Source organism: Polistes dominula, unplaced genomic scaffold (assembly GCF_049000335.1).
Source record: "Polistes dominula isolate Pdom_NZ unplaced genomic scaffold, Pdom_raw_medaka contig_373, whole genome shotgun sequence".
Lineage (NCBI taxonomy): Eukaryota > Metazoa > Arthropoda > Insecta > Hymenoptera > Vespidae > Polistes > Polistes dominula.
In genome coordinates, this window is record NW_028300899.1 from 4619402 (window position 1) to 4643582 (window position 24181).

The following is a 24181-nucleotide window of genomic DNA, read 5'->3' on the forward strand; positions in this document are numbered from 1 at the left end:
ATATTTTTTTGGTTTAAATGTATATGCATTTGTTTAAACATTATATACTTTTAATAATATACATTCAATATTTTTTAAATAATTTCGAGATGATAATTCTATTAGACGTAAAATTTATCTTAGAATTCATCACTACGCAGAAATTACAAATACACATTAGTTTAAATAATTACGTAAAAATAAAAAGAATGCTAAAATAAACAGCCATTAATAATTAATATAATAAACAGCTTTTTTTTAAATTATATACGCACTATAGAGTAGTTTAAAATGTTTAAAATAGTAATTTAGGAACATTTCAAACAAACGAACATAAATATTATCAATCGACATTACTTAGGAGGTCATCTATATGTTTCCTTCCTTACCGACACCTCACTAACAATCGTTCATTCATTTTCCGTCAGATGACGCTGAGCGCGACGGTGGCAGCTCCAATATGGCTGCTGCGACATTCGACGCACGGCACTCAGAAGGAATCGATCACGACCCGGTGACGGCGTACTACACGTCTTCTAGTCTCGCGTACTTTTTTCCGATAAGTGTCGACGTGACATTCTTCCTTGTGAACGGTCATCCGAAGTGCATTACGAATTTGAAGAAGAAGAAGAAAAAATAATATCTAAAAATATCAAAGAAGTGTCTCGTTACGTGGACGATCATCTTGGGAAGTTAAACTATTTCGTTGTAACTACGATAACAAGATGAGCAACGTACCAACAGGTGAGAGACGAAGATAAAAAGAGATAGATATATAATACACTTTGAATTGATTATAATATATATTATTCATTTTTATCTTTTTCTTTTGTATATTTAATTATTTTTAATTAATTTGATTTTTATCGAATTACAACAATAAACGATATTTTCTACGATCTATACTCGTATTACGTATGGTCGACGAAATGCGTTCCATGTTGGCGTGACGAAAAAAGAGAGAAAGGAGAGAGAGAGAAAGATATAGGGTTAGAGGGGAGATGTGTGTTGGTTAAGAGGAGATGAGGGGGGAGGTGAAGAAAGGAAGTAGTTTCAACCTAAGCGCATTTTTACGTTAACATAATCACAGATGCTTCTATCCATGCATGTACATTATTACATATTTTCTTTATGTATTACTAAACCTTTCATGTAATTTTTGCAAAAGGTTATAGATATTTTTTTAGGTTATAATTTTGTAAAATTGATTGACTATATTTATACTTTGTTTTAAGTATGTATCTATATATGTAAATGTGTATATATAAGGAAGATAAATTTAGAAGAATATATAATGATACAATTTTTTAATTAGAATGATTTAAATGGTAGTAGTTGAAAATTGTTTTATTTAATTCGAAAACAATCTTCTTTCTTTTCCTGTTTTGCTTTTTATCTTTCTTTTTGTCTCGTCAAACGGAAAAGTCAGCTTAGGGTTTATTCTCGTTCTAGCCAGGCATAGTAATTGAATTAACGTAATTAGCAAGCAACTTTGTTTCTTAGCTTGATTGATTCTATAAGGAAAGAAGATAAAGAAGTCATTGACATTATATGTTTATTCAAAAAAATACTTTCTTTTTTATTTTATTATTATTTTTGTATTAACAATTTATTATATTACTTTATAATAGATTTTTATAGGAAGAAATTGTTGATGTAGCTTTTGTTAGTTTGAAAATAGTTTTTTATTTTTATTAATATATTTATTATAAATTTCAAGATAGTTTCTTATAAAATAAAATAGAATTTTATTTAATCATGTAATTAATATCATTTTTGTTTTTGCAATATTGTTTTAATAATAATTTTGTTTTGAAAATAAAATTTGTCAAAGTATCTTGGTTTTATCTTATCTATCGGGTAGGAGTCATATTTTGAATGATTTTTTTTATCGATATTATCTTCCTAGATGTTCTTTTACATTTTCTTTTATTTCATAATTTTAACATTTACAAATGGTGTATCTGACTAATAATAAATATTAGATCATTTTTTTACTATGTAAATTCTACATGAATAGAACACCTGGTTTCTTTACAAACGAAACTTTTTTTCTTTTCTTCGTCTCTGTTTATAAGTATTTTTAGTATTGACCTAACTTGACCTAACTTCTTTAGGATTATTCGTGTTACTAACGTATATATATGAAAGAAACATTGAAATAATACTTCGTGTAGTATGTTACAGTAGGATTGTTATGTGTGTGTATGTGTAGTACAGAATCGTAAACATTGCATGTTTAAAACAAAAAATAAAGGAGAAATAAAAAATAAAGAGTGAGAGAGACAGAGTGTTTAGTACGCGCGCGCGTGCACATGTGTTGGTTAGTCACATAAGTATAATGTATACCTAGAAAAGATAAGGATTGTTATATCGATAAGCGGAGGTCATGTTCAATATCGTATCTTTAGTTACAAAAAGTAATATGCATGTTTATATGAGCCGGTGATTATCATGGCTGAATTATTCCTTTCATCTATGAAGATATGTTAAATTAATTATTTTGTTAAAATTGGTATTCATGTATAAAAACTATAGATTGAAGTATTATCAAATTTATTTGGATTTTAATTATTTACAAAATTGTTATACCTATAAGCAAGTAAATAAATTAATATTTTTATTGTTTTAATTTGAAAGAATCTTAAGAATAGTATTTGATAATAATAAATGTTTAATTTATTGTTAAACCATATTTGTAATCATTCGCTCATATGTATACACACATATGTATATTTAAAAAACATTTAAATAATTACAAATGATTATAATTTAGTTTTATTTTATTTATAAATTTGATTGAAACGTAATTTGTTATTTTTAAAAAATATATTTTGTTTTATAATAATACATTTTTTTAGCTAATATTTCTTTAATAATAGTGATTTAGATCATAATGTAATTAAGTATAGTATAATTCTCTTATTAAGATTTAGTTACAACGTTTAATCGTACGTGCGCATGTAGACAAGATCTTTATTGTGGGTGGTCCTCGTTCAAGATGATGTTTTTCTATTTTATCGAAGGTGAACCAGTGATCTTAAGATCCTCTTCGATCATTATAGTTTGTAAGATACACAGAACAAAAACGTGAAACACAGATTAAGCCAAGATATAATTTTATTTGTGTATACACTTGTTATTACAAAAACATGAATCATTTTTTAAGATCTATAAAAGTTTTTAGAAACATGTAAATCATAATTGTTAGATCTATAGTTAGATCTATTGTTAAATCTATTATTAGATTTGTAGTTGTATTTCCTATATAAAATTGAATGCAATTGATACTTTTAAAAAATGTTTATTAATTTGATAAAAGTGACTTTCATTTAATTTATTTTTATAATAATTTATTTTTTTTAGATTTTTTTTAAATGATTATTCAAGAGGATCGTTACTAAAGAACTATTTTAGAAAAAAAGAAATGATTTACGTCAAGCTCATGCCTTTGCACTTCTCGTTCATCATGTTGAAGTATCTGCGATTACAAATGTACTTGACTCTTCTTCGGTTATCAACTTAAGTTTCGATTAGTATTTGTTGTTATTTAAATCATTGCATGTGATTTCTAAATCTTTTTAATATAATCAAATAAATAAATAAATAAAGGGATCAATTAATTATTATTATTGACGATAATAATTTTGTTAATATATTATCTTTGTAAAAATTAAGTTAAAAAAAAGAAATATATATATATTATAAATCCTAAAAGTAACTATTTATTTTAATTGTAATTTAAATTAAAAGAACGATCGAAGGACTTTCTTGTTACATATAATAATTTATATAGTTATTATAAAATTAATTTATATACAATAATAATAATTAAATATGATCTACTTTTATAGCAAATAAAATCAATGTCTTTATCATTGGAAATTACCATATATATTTTTAGATATGTTTTCAAACAAAAATTTAAATGCAGTATTAAGATATGAGTCATCGTTATGTTAGATAAGTATAGTAATCGGTTGACGTAAGTTTCAAGTAGTCTGTTAAAAACAGTTGTTTGAGAAACAAATTTTAACAAAAAATAGGAAAGTATTATTTTATCTTTTTTCTTTTTTTATTTGAAATTTCAATTTTATTGAAAATTTGATTTCATTTAGTATTCTTTTTGTAAAGAAGATCAAAGTATACATCAAAGATTGTTTGAAGTAAACTTTCTTCATTAACTTTTTCTTCATCTTCTTCTTCTTTGTGAATGTTTAAAAAGATCTTATAAATCTTTCAATATGTGATTTACTTGTTTCTAAAGTTTTTTTCTTCAGGTTTGTTCGTTGCACTTTTCATTTTGATTTTATTCCTGACGTTGAATATTTAAACTTGATTGATAGTTAAAAAACAAAATTTCAGAGAAAGAGATTTGAATATTTTGTTGAAAGTTGAGAAAAAAATAATCCAATGCGAAAGCGATTTATGCAAATTTGTTAACACTCGTCGTATTTTTGTTATCGGGTATACCTGCATACACATACAACCAAATATTTGATTAAAACAGAAAAGAAAAAATGTTCGATTTTGCATATCAAATAACCCGTTGATTTACAGCTTATTATCGTCTGTTGATTTTTCATTAAATGTAAATCAAATCAACAACCCACATGTTTCAATCTACTTTAACATTGAAATCGTTTAAATATTTAATTTACTTTTCTTTTTTTCTTTTACTAAATTTCTTCTTTTTATTACACTGCAGTAAATATAAAAGGTAAATCTTTGAAGACGGAAATAGAAAAAAAGAGACAAGTGGTACTTCTCGGTTCATTTTTAAATCTCGTAGTTAATTAAATCCAACACGAAGAGAATGGGGACACTTCTTGGTTAGTTTTTGCGATGAAAATACACAATGACTATGCATGGGAAAATATCATTGTTATTGTTAAATAAAAAACCTTTAAAAAATACTTAGTAAAAGATAAAAAATGAAATACCCTAACTCGTTGAAATATTCATAGAAAGACACTCGTTGAATTCGTATTGATATTCTGTACACAATTTTTCTTTTACATAAAATATTAATTTTCATTAGAAAAAAATTGTTTTAATTTTGAAATTCAACACAACAGTGGCCCTTATAAAATATTTGTATAATAAATATTAAACTTTTCTTTTAAAACTTAGAAATGTTCACTTGAAATATTTACTAGTAAAATCAATACCATCGAAGTTATTTATTTAGTCATATAATTGAAATTGAAACACCCCGTATATTCGAATAAAAATCAAGGTGTTTTCACATTCTTCAACCTTCGAAGGAGAGGTTCCACGAAAAGGTAGAACTATCGATTTCCTTTCATGCTAAAGTAGTCTGGTCAGGTTATAATGCTTGACTACACATTTCTTTCTTTAAGAGTTTCTTTTAACCTTTTATTTTTTGTTGTTACAATAAACGTTCCGCACGATTCATCGAGTAAAACGGTGCTGAAACGAGTCTTTTTTTTTTTTAATTGAAAATATCTCGAGAATTTTTATAACACGAAGAAATTTATTCGGTTGCTTAACAAATTCTAGATCACGGTGAAAGCAACGACAATTGAGAAAAGGTGGATCAACATAACTTTAATTAAACTAATTAATTAATTAATTAAAGAGTATACATTCGTAAAATTGGTAGTAGAATTTTTAATTATACAATTTAATATGTATTTTACCTTGAAACACTCTGTTATTGTGCTTCTTCTCAAATAACAATAAAGACAAAAAAATAAATCCTTAATCGTAAATCTCTTCTAAAGTTTCATCCTTGAATCAAAATTTCATCTTACCAGGATGTTGGTAACCTTCAAGTCGTAGTTACATCGTGAAGACCGTATTTAGAAGTGCAACGGTAATCGTCTCGAGACAATGAACCGGTTTTTGCAAGAGGAAACATTTTTGTTTCTTCCTCACGTCTTCTTGGCACTGAACAATTCTCCTTTAATATTATTACACACTTTTGTCATTTGGCAACGATACAAGAAAAGATACCACCTAGTACATTTATTATTTAGGTCAATGAACTCTTAAGTCATTCAACCATAAATATACGCAATAAAAGAAAATAATAAAATTAATTAGATAAAATATTATATTATCTGAAAAGTTAGTGCCGATTTTTAATGAACATTTAGGTGTAACAACATTATTATATTGCATAAATGAAACAAATCTAACAAACTGATGATTTTACGATTTATATTATAAAATACAAATATTTTTTTTTCAATCTACCTTTAAAAAAAAATCGGCATGAATTTTGTAATCAATCCAGATATACTTACATTTATTTTACACAATTAGAAATAAATTAATTTAATGATTGTTAAATTATGTCAAAACCATATATTTGATATTAAAAAAAAAGAAAAAAAGTGAAAACGATCAAGGTGGATACTAAACAATATGTTCCGATAGAACAATTTGTCGTTGACCCTAGGTCGCTGAACTTTTAATATACGTAACCGTAACAGTATACCAAGAAGAGAGTGATCGTATTTAAAAGCAGGTTTCAGAGAACGTACTATATCGTTATTGTATACGTTCGAAAATGGTAGACTGTTGTCTGGTAAAGGAAGAATAAGAGAATCTATGAGAGAGAACTGGGCTTGATTTCTCTCTCTTATTCTAACAAAAGCAAATAATACCCCTACTTTACCTTACCGTTTCCACTTTACCTCGTCCGGTTTAAGAGAGGATAGACCCGTTCTCCAACATAGAAAAAGAAAAAGAAGAAGAAGAAAAAGGAGTAAAAGAAGAAGGAAGGAGGCTTCTTTGATTCCTTTGAAGTTCCTTGATACGTGGCCATCGTGATTGTGGCGCCAACTAGTGTAAAAGATCGGCAAGGAACGATCTCATTCGCGCCAGCTGTTAGCTGTCGTCGTCTGCAAGACTCGATCGGTTGCACGTGGTCTTTATCTCTTTTTCTCTTATAGTTAGTGTCACTTGATAGATCACATTTTAACGTGTTATATTTCTTTGGTTTTTATTTCTTTTTTTTGTTAATCGTTTAATGATTATTCAATAAATAATATTAAAAATCAAGGAGAACCAATAATAATAGCAAAGTGAAAGAAGTGTCATTTGTTTACTATTTATAAATAATTTATTAATTCGTACTTGATCTGTTGAGAAGTGTTCAGTTTTTCTTTTTTTATGAATGAAATTTTTAAATAAAATTAATATAAATAAATATTATTAATGCAAATCGAAGAAAAGACAGGTACAAACGGGGTTTTTGATAAATTATGTAAAACTGCATGGTCATTGTAAATAATTAATACTCGTTGATATAGATGACGCTAGTAACGTTTAAGATAATAAACAAATATCCTGTGAGAAATTAATTCTTTTATTTATAATCAATAAAAAAAAACAGAAAGATACAATAAAAAGATAGATTATGAGATGTGAAAGTTGAAAGAGATGTCTGAACGAACGGATAAAAATTTGTTAACGTCCAAATGTGGGTCACAAAGATCGAGGATCTGTCAGGAACATGGTGAAGAGGATTGTCCTAGTGAAAACGAACATGAATTTGAATCCTTGGAATACGAAGAGGATGCTTATTATTTGAATTCAACAACTACACCGAGTTTTGACGATATCGATGAACTCGATGACGATGCCGATGAAATTGTTGTTCATTGTTGGAGAGATTCTAACGGAGAAATCGATGAAATTGTTGTTGACGATGCCAATCTTTTATTCGAAACGGAAGAATCACATGAAACTGAGGAAAATAAGAAATCGACGCTAACACCACGTGGTATTCGAAGGAAGAGATCGGTTCGAGTGATATTTCAAGATTTTTCTAAACCGTATCTTGAGAAAATAAGCAACAGTCAGAATTATAAGAAGTTTTTAGAATTGATTAAAGGTGCATCGAATTTTATAATATTTGTTGTTGTTTTATTTCTCAAATTGTAGGGGAAAATTTTTTTTTTAAATTATAGAGTGAGATTGAGTTGAAAAGTTTTAAGTCTAGAATGAAATGAATTGTTTTTTTTTTTTTTTTTTTTTTAATTATAACGAGTTTTTTTATGTTATTATAATTAAAACTTTTCTCAATCAATTCACGTAATTTATTTTACTTGTTTTTTTTTTTTCAATTTTTAGTTATTGAAATATTTAGTATTTGTTAAAAATAAATTACAGTACTTATTATGTTTACGAATTATATACAATTTGTATATGCTATATTAATTTTAAATATAATTCATATCTATTGCATTTAAATATATATCTACTAGATATTATATATATATTTTGAGTTATATATTTAATTTATTATTTAAATTTATTCAAATATTTATTAATTAAATATTACAATTTATATATAAATTTTTTCAAATAAAATATTAAAATAGTTAAGCATTAAATATTAGTTTTTAGGATTACAAATGAATAACTTAAAAAATTAGTAAAAAGTGTGTGTTCAAATCTCACATAGTTCTATTCTCTTTCAAATATTATACTAGAAACTTTTTTAAGTGAGTGATCTAATTAGTAGCCATAATTAGCATTCACGTGTTGATATTTTGGAAAGGAGGTCATTGTATGGTTATCAGACCCGTGAAAGCTTAGCACCAGGTTTGGTACTCGATAGTTATATATATCTATAGTAAGTCCATTATTAGCTGTTAGAAATTGCTCGTAACTTTTATGTAGGAGAAAAAAAAATGGACACAGTAGTTAACCGCATACCGTAGTTCCTTTCTTTTGTTCGAGTTAGTAGTATGCATAAGTATAATAACCATGCACACATATATATGTATATATCAATATATATCAATCTCATCAAGCCTCGTTTCAATCTTTGACATGATAATAGTTAAACTAATGATTAATTATACTTTACAATCATTAGGTTTGTCTACATCGTTAATCAATATTTCTTATTTCTTTTACTTTGATTAGTTTTGTTTATTTTTATTTTTGTTCTTATCGAATTGTAATCAACGCACAAGTTAATAATTCATTTTCTCATTTGGAAGTTGTAAAAATGAAGCGTGTAAAATTCGAATATATAAATATATCAGAATAATAATACTGTATCAACATAAACAAGTTATTATTTCTCATCGTCTTGCGGTTTTCCTATAATAAAACACACAGATAATGTAATGTGATCGATAAAACGACAATGATCTACGTCCGTTAGATCTTATAAGATAACTTATACTACTACTACGATGGTTAAACTTACGCAACGATCAAGTTGCATTTCTACGAATACTAAATAAGTGACTAGATTTGTTTCTCAATCTCCTTTTACATAAAATATCGATTTACGTTGAAAATAAATTTTAAAATAATAACATAAAAAAAGAAAAAAAGAAAATAAATAAACAAAATTATTGTTTTATTTTTACGTGTTTTGTACATACGATTTTTTATATGTAAAAATTCTTTCATGCATAAAAAATAATTTTTGTCAGTTTTTTTTTTATATTTTTCTTTTATTTTGATGAATTTCTTATTATGGTAACGATCATGAAACTAGATCATCTAGTTTCTTACATATTTATATACACGTGTTTGAATATATATATGTATGTATGTGTGTTAGAGTTGGTGAGTCATGGAACATGTATTTTAAAACGTATTTCTCGTTTCTGTTGAATAGGAGAGGAAGCCTCTCTTCATTCAGCTGGTTCTCTTTCTCCATCAGCTGACAATGCAGCGAACGAGTTGCAAGGACTCACTTTGGAGGAACAGGAAAAGCAGAAAGCTGCCTGGAGCATGGAACTTGCTAAGGTATAAATATATATACATGTTCATATATATATATAACAAAGATGTCTGTTCTGTATTAGATAGTAAAGTACTAATCAAGTGTTCTAATAAATAAAAAGAAAGAAAAACAGACACAAGAAGAGAGATAGAAGAAATTAAGTGGATAATTGATAGAAAAATTAGATTTATTGAAACAAATATTGTTAATCAATTTTATTTAAATATTTATATATAGAATTTATTTTACAAAAATTATAGTAGATTTTTGTTTTATGTAATAAGAAATATATGATAAATAGTTTGTAGTTTGATAAATAAATGAATAATGTTAAGATAAAAATAAAATACAATCAACCCTTCTATAATGCGGTACTCTCAGAACGCGGTTTCCATATAACGCGGAGCTGAAAATGCGACAGCCCTCTTATATATATTATATATAAGATTATATATATTATATTACAATACTGTAGGTAATATTCTTCATTTGTTCTAATATAATAATAATAAAGTAATTATTAACCCTAGATTTGCATCATGTCAAACACGAAAGAAACAAGGAAAGGGTTAAAAAGAAAGTTTATATCTCTTGAAGATAAAATCGAAATTCTTAATCGGTTAAAATTCTGTTTTAATTCTAACAGTTCTTTAGTTTAGTTTTGGTATCATTTCTTTATATAAACTCTTCAATTCAATAAAAATAATTTATAATTTATCTTGTCCTTATTGGTTGGTCTCCATATAACGCGGTACGAATGATGTAATTTGTACTAATTCTGCGTTTCTTATAGCGCGGTTTCCATACAACGCGGTAAACGGTTTCCATAGAACGCGCTACGAATTAGCCTGGTTTGTACGGTTAAATCCGAGTTTCTTATAGCGCGGTTTCCATATAACGCGGTACGCACTCACCGCGTTATAGGAGGGTTGACTGTATATAAGTCGTTGATTTGATAATTTTAATATTTTGGAATAATAGTGTTAATTGATAATTCGTATTTTAATAATATAACATTAATATCACACATTATTTATTGGTATATAAAAATAAGTATTTTATTATTCTAATTATTACTATATACTATTTATTATTAATTATTAATTATATTACTATTACTAATTATATTTTTATTTATTTTATTTTATTTATTTTTATTTATTTAATTTATTTATTATATTTATAGGGTTATAGAGGACATTAAAAATACTCTTTCTTATAACACAATTTTCTCTTTATTTTATATGATAAGGTGGGAGCACGTTTTTACGCAGTCGGCATTAGAAAAAGGAATAATCAAATAACGAATAACAAATAAACCAAAAGAAAAATATTTCGTCGCCAAGCACTTAAGATGCAGCTGCCCTTTGGTAGGGATAAAGAAAACAAAATTAAGAAGGACCGCCCATCGATAGAACAAAACACTCTGTGTCCCACACTAGATATCGGATATTATTTATATACATAAAAGTATCGATTGCATTTTGTAGATATGGTAATATAAACGCAGAATAAAGAATACTGAGTAGAATTCAACACGCCCCCTCAAAATTCAATCGATTAAATATTTACATTTAGTCGCTTTTATGTCGTTTTAAATAAGATTATACTGTCAACAAATAAATGACCTAAGTAAAGACGAAACTTCCACTAAGTTTGACTCTACTTCTGGGAACAAATACATATGGTCCAATATTCATTGCTAAGGAGGGGGAAACCCAGAAAAACCCACTCAGCCACTTAAAACGATAAATGAATACATAATAAATGATTTTAAGTCTTCTATCCATATACAGTAAAACCTCTTTTTGTGCGGTCCTTTTTTATGCGATTTTATTTTTGTGCGATTTTTTTCGTGCAGTTTTTTTTATGCGGTATATGAATCTCAGCGGCGTTGGCGCCTGTTTAATGTTTCCTATCAGTGTACATATACATGTTGTGGACGAACCCTGACTACGGGGACTCCTTGACGACAATGCATCTGCACTTCGCGACGCTCTGTTCATTTGTTTTAAACAATCTTCTGACAACGTACAGTCAGTTACGTACATATTCTCGCTCGACGCGCGAATCGAAATGTAACCGAAAACGCGTCCACGTTATTATTAGAAATAACTGCGCTCGCACATAACATTAGCGGAGAAGGCTTTGATACTTTCGGCGAAAATGATCTGGACGAAATGATTGAGGACGAAACTCTCAATGATAGTGACATTATCAATAATTTGATAGACTATGAAGACGGACAAGAAGAACCGGAATCTATTACAGCAGATAAAATATATGCAGGAATCCAGATTTCTAAAAAATTTGAAACGCATTTTCTTAAAATAGACACTAATGCCGAAAGAAGCTTGAAATTCCAAAAAGAGCTAAGATCATGCATGTCTCGCTATCGTGATGTTTACAAGAACTGACCAATCGACCGATGTCACAAAAACTGATAACTGACTTTATGGTGCCGAAAAATAAATCAATTGAAATCGTATCTTCAAGCGACGAAAGCGGTTTTGAACCAATTCATCGCAAGAAGATGCGCGTTTTGGATTACGACGAGTAGCAGTGAATTATTTAATGTGCATTTTGAAAGCTTCTCCATGTATATGTACGATGAAAAATTAAAATTTTATAAAATATTTCCAGGTCCAATTTTATTATTTAATTGGTTTGAAAGCATTTTCTTATCTATTTCGTAAATAATTGATGTATTTTCTAAGTGCGACTTTTTTTATGCGGTCCCTGTCCGCCGCATAAAAAAATTTTAGGTGATATATCGTACAAAGTTGTTTATTACATGTAAATATTTATAAAAATTCCGAATATTTTTTTGTACGATTTCTTTTATACGGTCCCTATCCACCGCACAAAAAGAGGTTTTACTGTAACTACTTCAGTCCCATTCCATCTCTGAATTTTAGGAATTTGACTGCTGGCAGTGGCTTAGTTAAAGTGTCTGCTATTTGGTTATCTGTAGGAATAAATTCGAGTTTTATTACACCTTTTTCAACTTGTTCTCTTGTGAAATGGTACTTGATATCTATATGTTTTGATCGTCTGTGATTGCCTGGATTATTTGCTATACTGATGCAGCCCATGTTATCCTCGTATATTACAATCGGTTCGGAAATATGTATATTAATACTAAACGCTAATGATTTTATCCAGAGTGCCTCTTTCACGGCTTCGAAGAGAGCCATATATTCTGCCTCTGTAGACGAGGTAGCTACCGATGCTTGTCTTTTCGTATTCCAACTGATGGTACATTATTCGTATAACTTAAGGGGACGTTCCACCTTGCAATTTTTAAAAAATCGAATTTTTTTTTTTTTTACATTTTTCGAATGTATATATATGTAGAAATATTGTATTAAAATTTCAAAAAGATCCGATGTTTCTAACCACATTTTTTTGCTGCTTGAACGTTACTATCTCGGACCGCTCTCCTGAGCGTTCGGCGCGCACGGTCGACTCTTATCTTGTTCAATCGAGAAATTTGCTGTATGGTATGGTTCTTATATCGGCTACGGAGACACCAAGACTTTTAAAATGCTGCTTTATTATCATCCATACGGTGAAGATTACATTGTTAAAAAGTTGAAGTGTATTTTGCATATGGCAAAACGTATTTTTAAGCGCGCTAATAAGGCAAGAAAAGCTCTTATACAAAAGAAGAAAATTGAAAAGAAAAACGCCGAACCGCCAAAAAAAATAAGAACCGTAGCAAAAACAGTAGTGAAGAGAAAAACGACTGTTTTGAAAAAAGTTCCTGAAGTTAAAACTAAAAATTTACAATCAAATTGATGAAAGAACTCTCAGAGAACTACGGTTTAGCAGTCAGAAGAAATTTGAATTCTTTGTAGGATATGCGCAACGAGATTTGGGCAGGATACTATCACAAAATTTCGACTGACGCCAAGCCGAAGCATTCTAAGTGTTCCATCGACTGGTGAAAGTACCTCAAAGCTAAGGCACATGGCACCTAAACACATGTTTAACGGCAAAAAAGTTGTTGAAATTGCGTGCAAAGTTTCTGCATGTATCTTTAACGAAGGATTTCGAACAGTGATGAAGATAATGGAAACGATGGGCATGAAACTTGGGCCAGGAGCGATCGACTTTGCTAAAAGACGCGATGACCGACGTATTGAATCTGCGAACCGTCGAAGCTCTGAGTGCTCAAAAGATGCCAGATCAAAGTGGAAGAAGGCAAGACTGGAAGAAATTGAAGAATATGAACAAGAAGAAGGTCTTTTGTACGGTCCAGGCATCGCAGATTAAGTTTAGGTAAGAATTTTTCACGATTTTGAGTAAAAAAAACTTTAAACGCGTTTTTCTCGAAACTATGTTTTGAAATACTAGCTCCATCGTATCTCACGAACCAGTAAACCGATTCTTATAAAATTTAATCCACATATTCTACACATGAGCTGTAACAAAGTGACGCTAAATCTTTTCTTAATTTTAATTTTTACTATTTATTTTTAGTCAAAAACAACGAAAAAAAAGGTCATTTTAACGTTTTTTTTGTAATTTGTCCACCATTTTTTTATTTATTGATAAAATTTCATATATTAGCGTCACTTTGTAGCTGAAGTCATACAGAATATAAAATCATTTTACTTTTATGTTTCAGGTAAGCCATTCTCAAGTTCTGATGGAGCTACCAAAGCACTAAAGTTTTGAGGTGCTATTTTAAACTACTGTTTTTGCAATAAAAAATTAATTAAAATGAAAAAACAAAAATTTATTTATGTAGTTTAAGACTCAATTTAACAAACCCAATAACTTTTATATCGGTATCTTTTATAGTTTTCTTGGAAAAAATTCGCGAAAATAGCCTTTTTTTGGGTGCTTCAGGTGGAACGTCCCCTTAAATAAATATCCAGTTGTACTTCTCCGATCCGTTTGTTTACTACCTCCCCAATCAGAATCGACATAACCACTCAATATATTCTTATAGTCAGTTCTAGTGTAAGTTAATTTAATATCAGCTGATCCTTTAAGATATCTGAGAACTCTTTTAAGGTTTTTCCAAAGTTCTTTGTTACTTTTATTTGAGTACCGACTCAGGGTATTCACAGCAATACTCAAATCGGGTCTTGTACAAACCATTATGTACATCAAACATCCAATTAAATTTCGACAGGGTGCATCATATTTTTCATCCGAATTCAAAGCTAAATGATCTAGTACAGTAGGAAGGGGGGTACTAACGGGCTTGCAATCTTGCATGTTAAACCTTTGAAGAATAGTTTTGATATATGAACTCTGATCTAATGTTATTTTTTCTTTGATTCTCTCTACTTTAATTCCTAAAAATAATTTAATTTCATTTAAGTCTGTCATGCAAAATTTATTCATTAGATAACTCTTAAAAGCTCTCATTTTCTCTATCCCAGCAGTTACAATCACAAGATCATCCACATATAGTACCACATATATATTCTCCAATATATTCTTTTTATCCAAAATATAAACGCAACGATCTACTGGCGAATTTCGGAATCCTTTTTCTACAAGGGCTTTATCAAACATCTCGAACCAACATCTAGCAGATTGTTTTAGACCATATAAAGCTTTATTCAATTTGCATACTTGATTACTATTGCTTTTTACGCCTTCAGGAACCCTCATGTAAATTTCCTCTTTTAACACACCGTTCAAAAATGCGGTTTTCACATCCATATGATGAACTAATAAACCATGATGATTTTCAAAAGCAATGAGGAATCGAAAACTTGAAATCCTAGCAACTGGTGCAGAAGTTTCATTATAATCTATCAAATATTTTTGACTAAAACCTCGAGCAACAAGTCTAGCCTTGTATTTAATTGGATTCCCAAATTCATCATTTTTAACTGCAAATACCCACTTGCAATCGACAATGTTCTTATCTTTTGGCTTCGATACCAAATTCCAAGTTTTGTTCATATTAAGTAAATTTATTTCATCTGCAATAGCTTGTTCCCATTTTTCTTTATCATTTCTCGTCTTAATTTCTTCAAATTACATGGGAATTGAATAAACTATAGATTGTGTAGTCAACAGATAATCATTGTCAATCTCCATTTCATCATACGAGATAGGAGATCTTTGTTTAATCCTACAACTCCTTATGGGTCCTATACTATCCTTAGATTTCCCCTCTTTAATATCCTTAGATTTCGGTTCTACAGCTATATCTGTTTCAGGTATAATTTTACTTTTTATGGAATCTACTATTATTTTCTCTCTCGACCTTACCATATCTGATTTCTCACTATCAGATTTATTTCTTTTACATAGATCTGATTTCTCACTATCAGATTTATTTCTTTTACATACATCTGATTTCTCATTATCAGATTTATTTCTACTACATACATCTGATTTCTCACTATTAGATTTATTTATCTCACCTCTCATTTCTACTGATTTTGGCATCACACTTGACGCATCAGTTTCATGTGAATCTCTTTCCGAATTCACTTCTTTCAGTACCGGTCGAAAGTTCAAGTAATTTATTTCATCTACTATTACATCCCTTACTATTTCAAATTTTCTATACTTAACATTCCAAATTTTATATCCATTCGATACAAATCCTACTAATATAGCTTTGTAAGATTTTTCATCGAATTTAGACTTTCTAATTTTATTATGCACATAGACTGTGGAACCAAATACCTTCAGATATTTTATACTCTGCCTTTTATTATGCCATAATTCAAACGGAGTTTTATCTATTGTAAGAGCCCGCGTTGGCGTTAAATTAATTAAATAAGTTGCAGTTAAGACTGCTTCTCCCCAAAATTCCTTTTCTAGATCAGCACTATTTATCATAGCCCGTGCTTTTTCGGTTATAGTTCTATTCATGCGTTCTGCAACGCCATTCAATTGAGGAGTACGCGGAACCGTTACATGGTAACTTATTCCCTTTTGAACGCAATAATCTTTCATTTCATTTGATAGATATTCTCTACCATTATCACAATACAAATTGACTAACTTTAAATTAAACCGAGCCTCACTCTTTGCAACGTAATCTTTGAAAACTATGTAAACATCGGACTTATGCTCTAATAAATAAGTTACGCCATAATGCGTATATTCGTCAATGAATGTTATAAAATAATTTTTGTTATTGACCGTAGAAGGAGTGATTGGACCACAAACGTCTGTATGAACCATAAGCAATGGTCGTGTAATATGACTTATCTTTTTCCTTATTGAATGGTAATCGTGCTTGTTTACCGTAAATACAAGCTTCACATAACTGATCATCCGGGATGACCTTTTCTAAGTGAGTCATATCCTGAATCATTTGCTTATTTTTCAACTGTAAAAATTTTGTCTTTCCAATATGCCCTAAACGCTTGTGCCATAATTCATAACTATCATTTTTACTGTTACTTACTTGAGTGTTAATTAAATTTACCTTTTTTGCAACATCTAATTCTATAGATATTAGATTGTTTGAAGGCTTACCACTCATCACCGTTTTACCATTTTTAGCGATTACCACGCCGTTCTCATTCAAGATGATACTAATCCTTTTCTCCTGCATTTTCCTCACGGACAGTAAGTTGTATGGTACGTCCGGGCAGTATAATACGTCTTCGAGGACTCCACTTGAACCCATGTTACTCGTCACGTGTATCTGTCCCTTCCTGGTGGCCGTGACGAATTCCCCATTCTTCGCTACCAAAACTTTAATGAGAGGATGTAATTCGACCGCACTTGAGAACACGCTATCATCGTTCACAAAATGATCCGACGCACCAGAATCGAGGATGAAAACTAGTTTTCTTTTTCGGGTGACTTGATACTCCCCAGTCATAAAGGCAAATCCAGATATATGCTCATCTGTTGTCTTTCTTGTCGTCTGAGCAGTATGCACATTTTTATTCCTCTGCGTCATTTTGAATTGTTGGTTTTTCTTGTAGTAGAAACAATCCTTCATTCTATGTCCTTTTCTTCCACATTGGTGACACTTCCCACCAAATGAATTTCTATTCCGCTTAAAACCTGCCTCTCTCCGATTTTGACTTCTATGTCTGCCTCTTTCAAACCTTACGTTGTTAAAATGATTCCACTTAGAATTTCTTGTTACTGGAGTCTCAACTTGCAACACCTTTGTACTGGTGTCCATTCTCTCGCTATTAATATTTGTCTCACGATCAAGCAGTGTCCTCAAGCAGTTTTTCACAGTGTCCAGGGTAACGTTGGTTTCTGTCATCATCGTTTTGATGACAACCGACACTGTACTATACGCCTCGGGTAAACTTGACAAGAGAAGTGAGATTACCTCATTCTCCCTCACGATAACTCCTGCAGCCGATAGTTCATTTATTAATTCGTCAAATGTCTCGAAATGCTCCTTTAATTTTGTATCATTTCTCATTTTTATGCTTAATAGCCTCTTTCTAATAGACAATTCGGTGGTCGTACTTTGGCTTTCATAAATTGCGTCTAAACTCGCCAAGATGGACTTCGCTGTACTACCAGGTGTATCATACTTGAGATGAGTATCCGCTAGATATTGTACAATTGTACATTTGGCAATACGTTCAGCTTTAGACCAACCCGTAGTAGCTAATGACGGAGGTTCTTCGTCAACCACTTTCAACACATCGAGTTCTTGCAATAAATTTCTCACTCTATGTTTCCACGCATTGTATCTTGTACCGTCAAACTGCGGTATGTTTCTTCTGTCTTTAGACATATCGATTTTCACTAATTATATATATAAGTAAATCTAAAATGAACAACACACAAAACTTAAACACAATTAATGCACAGCGTGATCTGGGTCCATAACCTATTGGGTTATAGAGGACATTAAAAATACTCTTTCTTATAACACAATTTTCTCTTTATTTTATATGATAAGGTAGAAGCACGTCTTTACTCAATCAGCAATAAAAAAAGGAATAATCGAATAACGAATAACGAATAACGAATAAACCAAAAGAAAAATATTTCGTCGCCAAGCACTTAAGATGCAGCTGCCCTTTGGTAGGGATAAAGAAAACAAAATTAAGAAGGACCGCCCATTGATAGAACAAAGCACTCTGTGTCCCACACTAGATATCGGATATTATTTATATACATAAAAGTATCGATTGCATTTTGTAGATATGGTAATATAAACGCAGAATAAAGAATACTGCGTAGAATTCAACAATATTAATTAATATATAAATAATTATAATATTTATAAATAATAAATAATAAATAAAATAATATTTATTATATTATAATAATAAATATAAACTATTACTAATATATTATTAATTACTAATAATTACTCTAATTACTATAGATAAGTAATAACATATTCACACATAAACTATATAATTATATAATATCGGCAATTGATAAATAATTTTACATATATATAATATAATATTATAAGAATAATTTATTTAAAAATGAAATATAATATGGAAAACTCTTTAAATATAAAATAATTAATTTTTTAAAACAACTATAAAATGTAATTAAATAAAAATAAAATATTCAAATAAAATAAAAGATATATAAAAGATGATTAATTATTGTATATGATATATGTTATATAGATCGAGGAAGATATACAAACACTTAGGCACGTATTGGCTAACAAAGTGAGGGCATCTCAAGAATTAAAAAGGAAATTGGGCATAAGCGTTTGGAAAGAACTCACCGATGATGTGAATCAGGGCCTGAAGAACGTTAAGGAGAGTCAAGTGTACGTGTGAGATTCTTTTTAAACGTGTGCTGTGTGTGTTGTATAGAAAATACTATACCTGTCTGTTTTTTTCTTATTTACCATCTTAAATTCATTCTTCATTCTATCATGTATTTGTTGACAACACTATCATTCGTCATTGTTTTTCACATACGCATGCATGCGCACACTCATATGCATAAATGCAAAAAACATATTTCTTACATGTATATTGGTGTTGAAAACATATAAGAGGTGTCGAGCAACAAATCACTGCATGATTGATTGATTGGTTTGCTCGATCGTGTTCAAAAGCTGTATTGATTTATTTATAACACCGACGAATGATATCGAATATTAATCGCTTTTCTATTATTATAAATATTTATTCATCAATAACATGTTCCTTGTTAAAAAGTATTTCTTTCAATTTCTAAAATTTCAATACACTTACATACACACACGCACGCATAGGATATGTATATATATAAGTGTGTATTCTTATGAAGTAAATATTAAAAACAATAGAGCTTGGTATTTGGAGAAAGCTTCGTAGTGAGTAAAAGTATTTTAAGGACATTACGTTAGAATTATAATAAAAGTTTTTATCTAACAATAAGTTTTTTTTTCTGTGCTGAATAAATTAAGCTTTTTTTTAATTTTTTACTGATCGTAATTTTTTTTTATTCACTTTGTAGAAATTGTTTTTACTTCACACGTGCCTGCACAATTAGATTTAATTTTTTTTACGTTTAACGTTGGTTTGTTTTTTTTATACACGCTGAAGAAATTTCCTTTAGTTTTCTCTTTTCTTTTTTTTAATCATTTTTTTTTTTTTTAGTTTGATTGTCAGTTTCTATATTTTTTGTTCTCTTTTTATTTATTATACTTATTTTTCTATGAGTTTTTTTGTTTTAGCAGAAACATGAAAAAAAAGATGATAATAAAAGAAAGGTCATGCTTTTTCTTTTCTTCTTAACTTTTTTCATCAACTTTCTCCCATCAGACACGTAGATTATTTCTTTTCTTTGACTTTTGGTTGGGTTCTTATTCAGTTATCAGAATGTTGGAGAGAAACTCGGTCAGTTCAGCAAGGCGATTACCGACAACAGTTTGTAAGTACGCAAACCATAGTTTTTGCTATCAGAAATCAAAACGTTCCTTTCTCTAATCAATGTTCCATTATTTCACTTTATATCAAACCATATAGGCTCGGTTCTTTTATTTTTATTTTGTTTAATTTACTTATCATGTAACAAACTAATTTTCGCTTATATCTCGCATGCTAATTTACATCACGCAAGCTTGTCATTAATTTTATACTTACAATTAGTGTTGATTTGTATTTTAATTATAATCACGTATTCCAATATAATTCACGTTTCTCGACTACTATACTCGACTAATTTTAATAATAATATATGTGCTTGAAAAAGAACGAGCGTGTGTACAAAAAATCAACATTACGTTTTATCCTTTTACATAAAAATTTATTCAAAATAATATTAATTGTTATAAATTAATTTTTCTATTACTTTTTGTTTTTGGTTCTAAATAAAGTATATATATTAATTAATTTTGTTACCTTTATTAGATTCCAAAAGACGGAGTCGGTGTTTAAGACTACAGCTGAGAAGACTACGAGCATTCTTGGCGGTTTTGGCAGTGGAATTTCAATGAAATTAGGTCAAATGCGCAATTCTGATAGTTTCCGTTCTTTGGAAGAAAGAGTTGGATCTGCTTATGAAAATGTTAAGGTACGTTTTACATTAAAATAGATAAATAGTATTAATACGTTTTGAAAAAATACATTCTTTACTTTATGAAATTCAGAATAAAAAGTATGTGAAGTTCAACGGTAGAAGTATACGTAGCGTTCACAAGTATGTTCAAATATAGTTCATCTAAAATTGAATTAAACGATTGTAAATTTTTCGTAAGTATTCTATATGTGTGTGTGCGTGTGCGTGTGTAGAAAATTCTTTGCATTATAATTTATCTGCTTAATTTGTCATTAATTGTGATCTAATTTGTTTCTGCTTGTAATACAACATTTTTTTCGATAGATTGTTTTTCTTAATTATTTAATATACAAATAAAGTGTCTTGAAACGTAACTGACCAGAAGTTACTTAAAAATACAACAATTTTCAATTAATAACAATTATAAAAATTTATTTTATGTACTTATTATTTTTGTCATACTACCAATTGATTTTATAAGGCAAAGAATTAGAACCAAAAATTAGTTTATATATATTCCAGTGATAATATTTATTAAATATGAAATATTTGATTGATTTTGTTTGTTTGTAGACAAAAGTCGTGCCTTCGAGATCTAATTCAACGCAAAGCTTTGACGATGCATTACGAGAAGCAGAAGCAACGAGACGTGCATCAGCAGCACCATCGGCAACCAGTCCGACCATTCCCGAGGACAAACTTCTCTCTTAGAATTGGTTTTCAAATCTTAACGATCACTTGTCTCTCCTTTTCCGCGCTACACACACGCCAACGATTACTATAATCGAATTATTAATTCGATTTAATAATCGATTATCCTTACCTTCACACTCTACGCTCTATTATTAATTAATCGTCCATTGCATTTTTATAATAATCGGAGCTAATCCGCTGATGAAATAAGTGTATGGGATCGAGAGAAATTATTATTATTATTATTATTATTATTATTATTATTATTACTATTACTATTACTATTATTATTATTATTATTTTATTAATTTTATTATTATTTTATTATTATAATTATAATAATAATTATTATTATTAGTATGTTAAAGGAAGAAAAAAATGGACCATGAGCCTACGAAAAAGAAAAACACGATAATTAAGAAAATTTATTTAAGTTTTCAGAGATTGTTTTATAAAATTATTATTATTATTATCATTATTATTATATTATTATATTATTGATATGATGCGAACAATTACGTTATTAGCTAAAAAGGTACACGAAAGAAGTATTGTTCTTTTTAATTTGTTTTGGATAGGAAAAAAAAACTAACTACAAGTTTATGATAATAGAGATTGTTCGATAATGTTGCAGATGATAAAAAAAAAAACGAGACACGTAACCTCGCAATCGAAGTGGATATTTTAACGAGGCTTTCTCGTGTAATGTTTTCTTTTCTTATTTATTTATTTTTCTATCGTTTATAGATTTTTTTTTTTTTTTCATTTTTATTTTGCACGAAATAAATATGGTTGTTGTTTTTTTTTCTTTTCTTAAGACAAGTAGGTTCGTGGTAGATCAATGAGCTTATTTTGTTCTTTTTATTTTTATTCATAATTTTTGACGATTTTTCTTCCTTTCATTCTTCTGATTCTTTTTTTTTTCCTATAAGAGTTTTCTTTCTTTAGTTTTTTTTTGTTTCCCCCCTGTTTAAAATATAAATCATATTTCAAACGAAGAGATTATATTTTAGCACTGCTACGCGGGCACTGTGATTTTTAATTGATTTTTGAGTATAAATATACGACGAAGCATTTTAATATTGAAAGTATATATATATATATGGTTGAGAGATATAAAATGAAAAAAGAAAATTATAAAAAAAAGTAATAAAAATAACGAAGCGCTAAAAACCCTGAAAAAAAACACACACGAATATATATACATAAATTATATTTCAATTAAATCATTTCTTCTACTTATGTTTTTTTTTCTTCTTCTTGCACTTTAAGTTGGTAAACGTTAAACATTGACTAAGCACATAATTAAATATATAAATATTATATTTTGTATTGCCTAGGTCATCATAATCTTTTTTTTTTATTATTCGTTCTCGTATTTGTTTCTTCTTTTCGTTGTTTTTTAAAATTTGCAATAAACGTCAGTCGTTTAAAAAACGATTATATCGACAGTAATAAAATAAAACAAAACAAATTACTTTTTATAATGATCGTGGATCATACCCGTCCTTCGACAATACTGAATTTAAAACGTTCACTGCTGCATACACATGCATACACATAAAAATATATATACATATATATCTATATGTATATATTATATTTTATGGCAAATTTAATTTTATCATTGATATATATATATATAGCAACTAAAGTTTGCTCGCCAAATAAATAAATCATTGTTCACGCTCTATCAGACTAATTTTAAATAAATAAATTAAGAAAATCGACCAACAAGAAAAATAAGCAAGAAATTAAATCGAACAATAATTATAAAGTTTAAATAAACATCGAATAAACGAAATTTCTAATATTAGTTATTTTCTAAATAAAATAAAGTTACGAAAAAATATTCTTAAGGTATTGTGTTTGTAGCACAGAAGTTAATGCGAAGAAGATAAAGGTACGAATTAAGAACGGTCTAATGTGAAATATAAAAATTAAAAAATTTTAAAAACAAGATGACAATGATGTGTTGTTGGTGAATGATACGTTTAAACAAACGAGGGTAAGTAGAGTATGATATAATAATAGCTACGAATTTAATTAATTAATTAATATAACAATTTTGAAAATGAAGCGAGCTAATATTATGTAAAGCCTTACAGACGTACAGTGAATTACTTACTATTATATATTTTCTAACGAGTTAGAAAGTATAGATAGAATTAAATAATAATTAAAAAAAAAAAAAAAAAAAAAAAAAAACAATAAAAAAAGAAAGACGGAAGCAAGAAAATGTTAGTTAAGAATATTTTCTATTGTAGCTTTTTAAACAGAAAAGAAAATACATAAAATTAATATAAGGAAAAATCACGGTGGCTGAAAATGCGTTTGCTTGCTAATCCTTAA

At 28.7% G+C, this 24181-nt stretch overlaps 1 protein-coding gene across 2 annotated transcripts; it reads left to right on the top strand.

Moving 5' to 3' along the window:
• Nucleotides 1-430: 430 nt before the first annotated feature.
• On the top strand, nt 431-24052 carry LOC107064123 (tumor protein D54). Of its 2 annotated transcripts, XM_089179464.1 has the most exons (6): nt 431-723; nt 9596-9726; nt 19267-19415; nt 20450-20509; nt 20989-21151; nt 21710-24052. In XM_089179464.1, exons 1-6 carry the CDS (start codon nt 705-707, stop codon nt 21845-21847), a joined length of 660 nt encoding a protein of 219 aa, XP_089035590.1. In that variant the 5' UTR covers nt 431-704; the 3' UTR covers nt 21848-24052. The 2 variants fall into 2 exon arrangements, with proteins under 2 accessions (XP_089035590.1, XP_089035591.1); XM_089179465.1 differs by lacking the exon at nt 20450-20509 and having other exon boundaries at nt 437-723.
• The last annotated feature ends 129 nt before the right edge of the window (nt 24053-24181 follow it).

Coding starts and splice junctions, on each gene's coding strand:
- LOC107064123 (XM_089179464.1), top strand. Junction 9,727..19,266: donor GGAGCATGGAACTTGCTAAG/GTATAAATATAT, acceptor TATGTTATATAG/ATCGAGGAAGATATACAAAC. Junction 19,416..20,449: donor AACGTTAAGGAGAGTCAAGT/GTACGTGTGAGA, acceptor GTTCTTATTCAG/TTATCAGAATGTTGGAGAGA.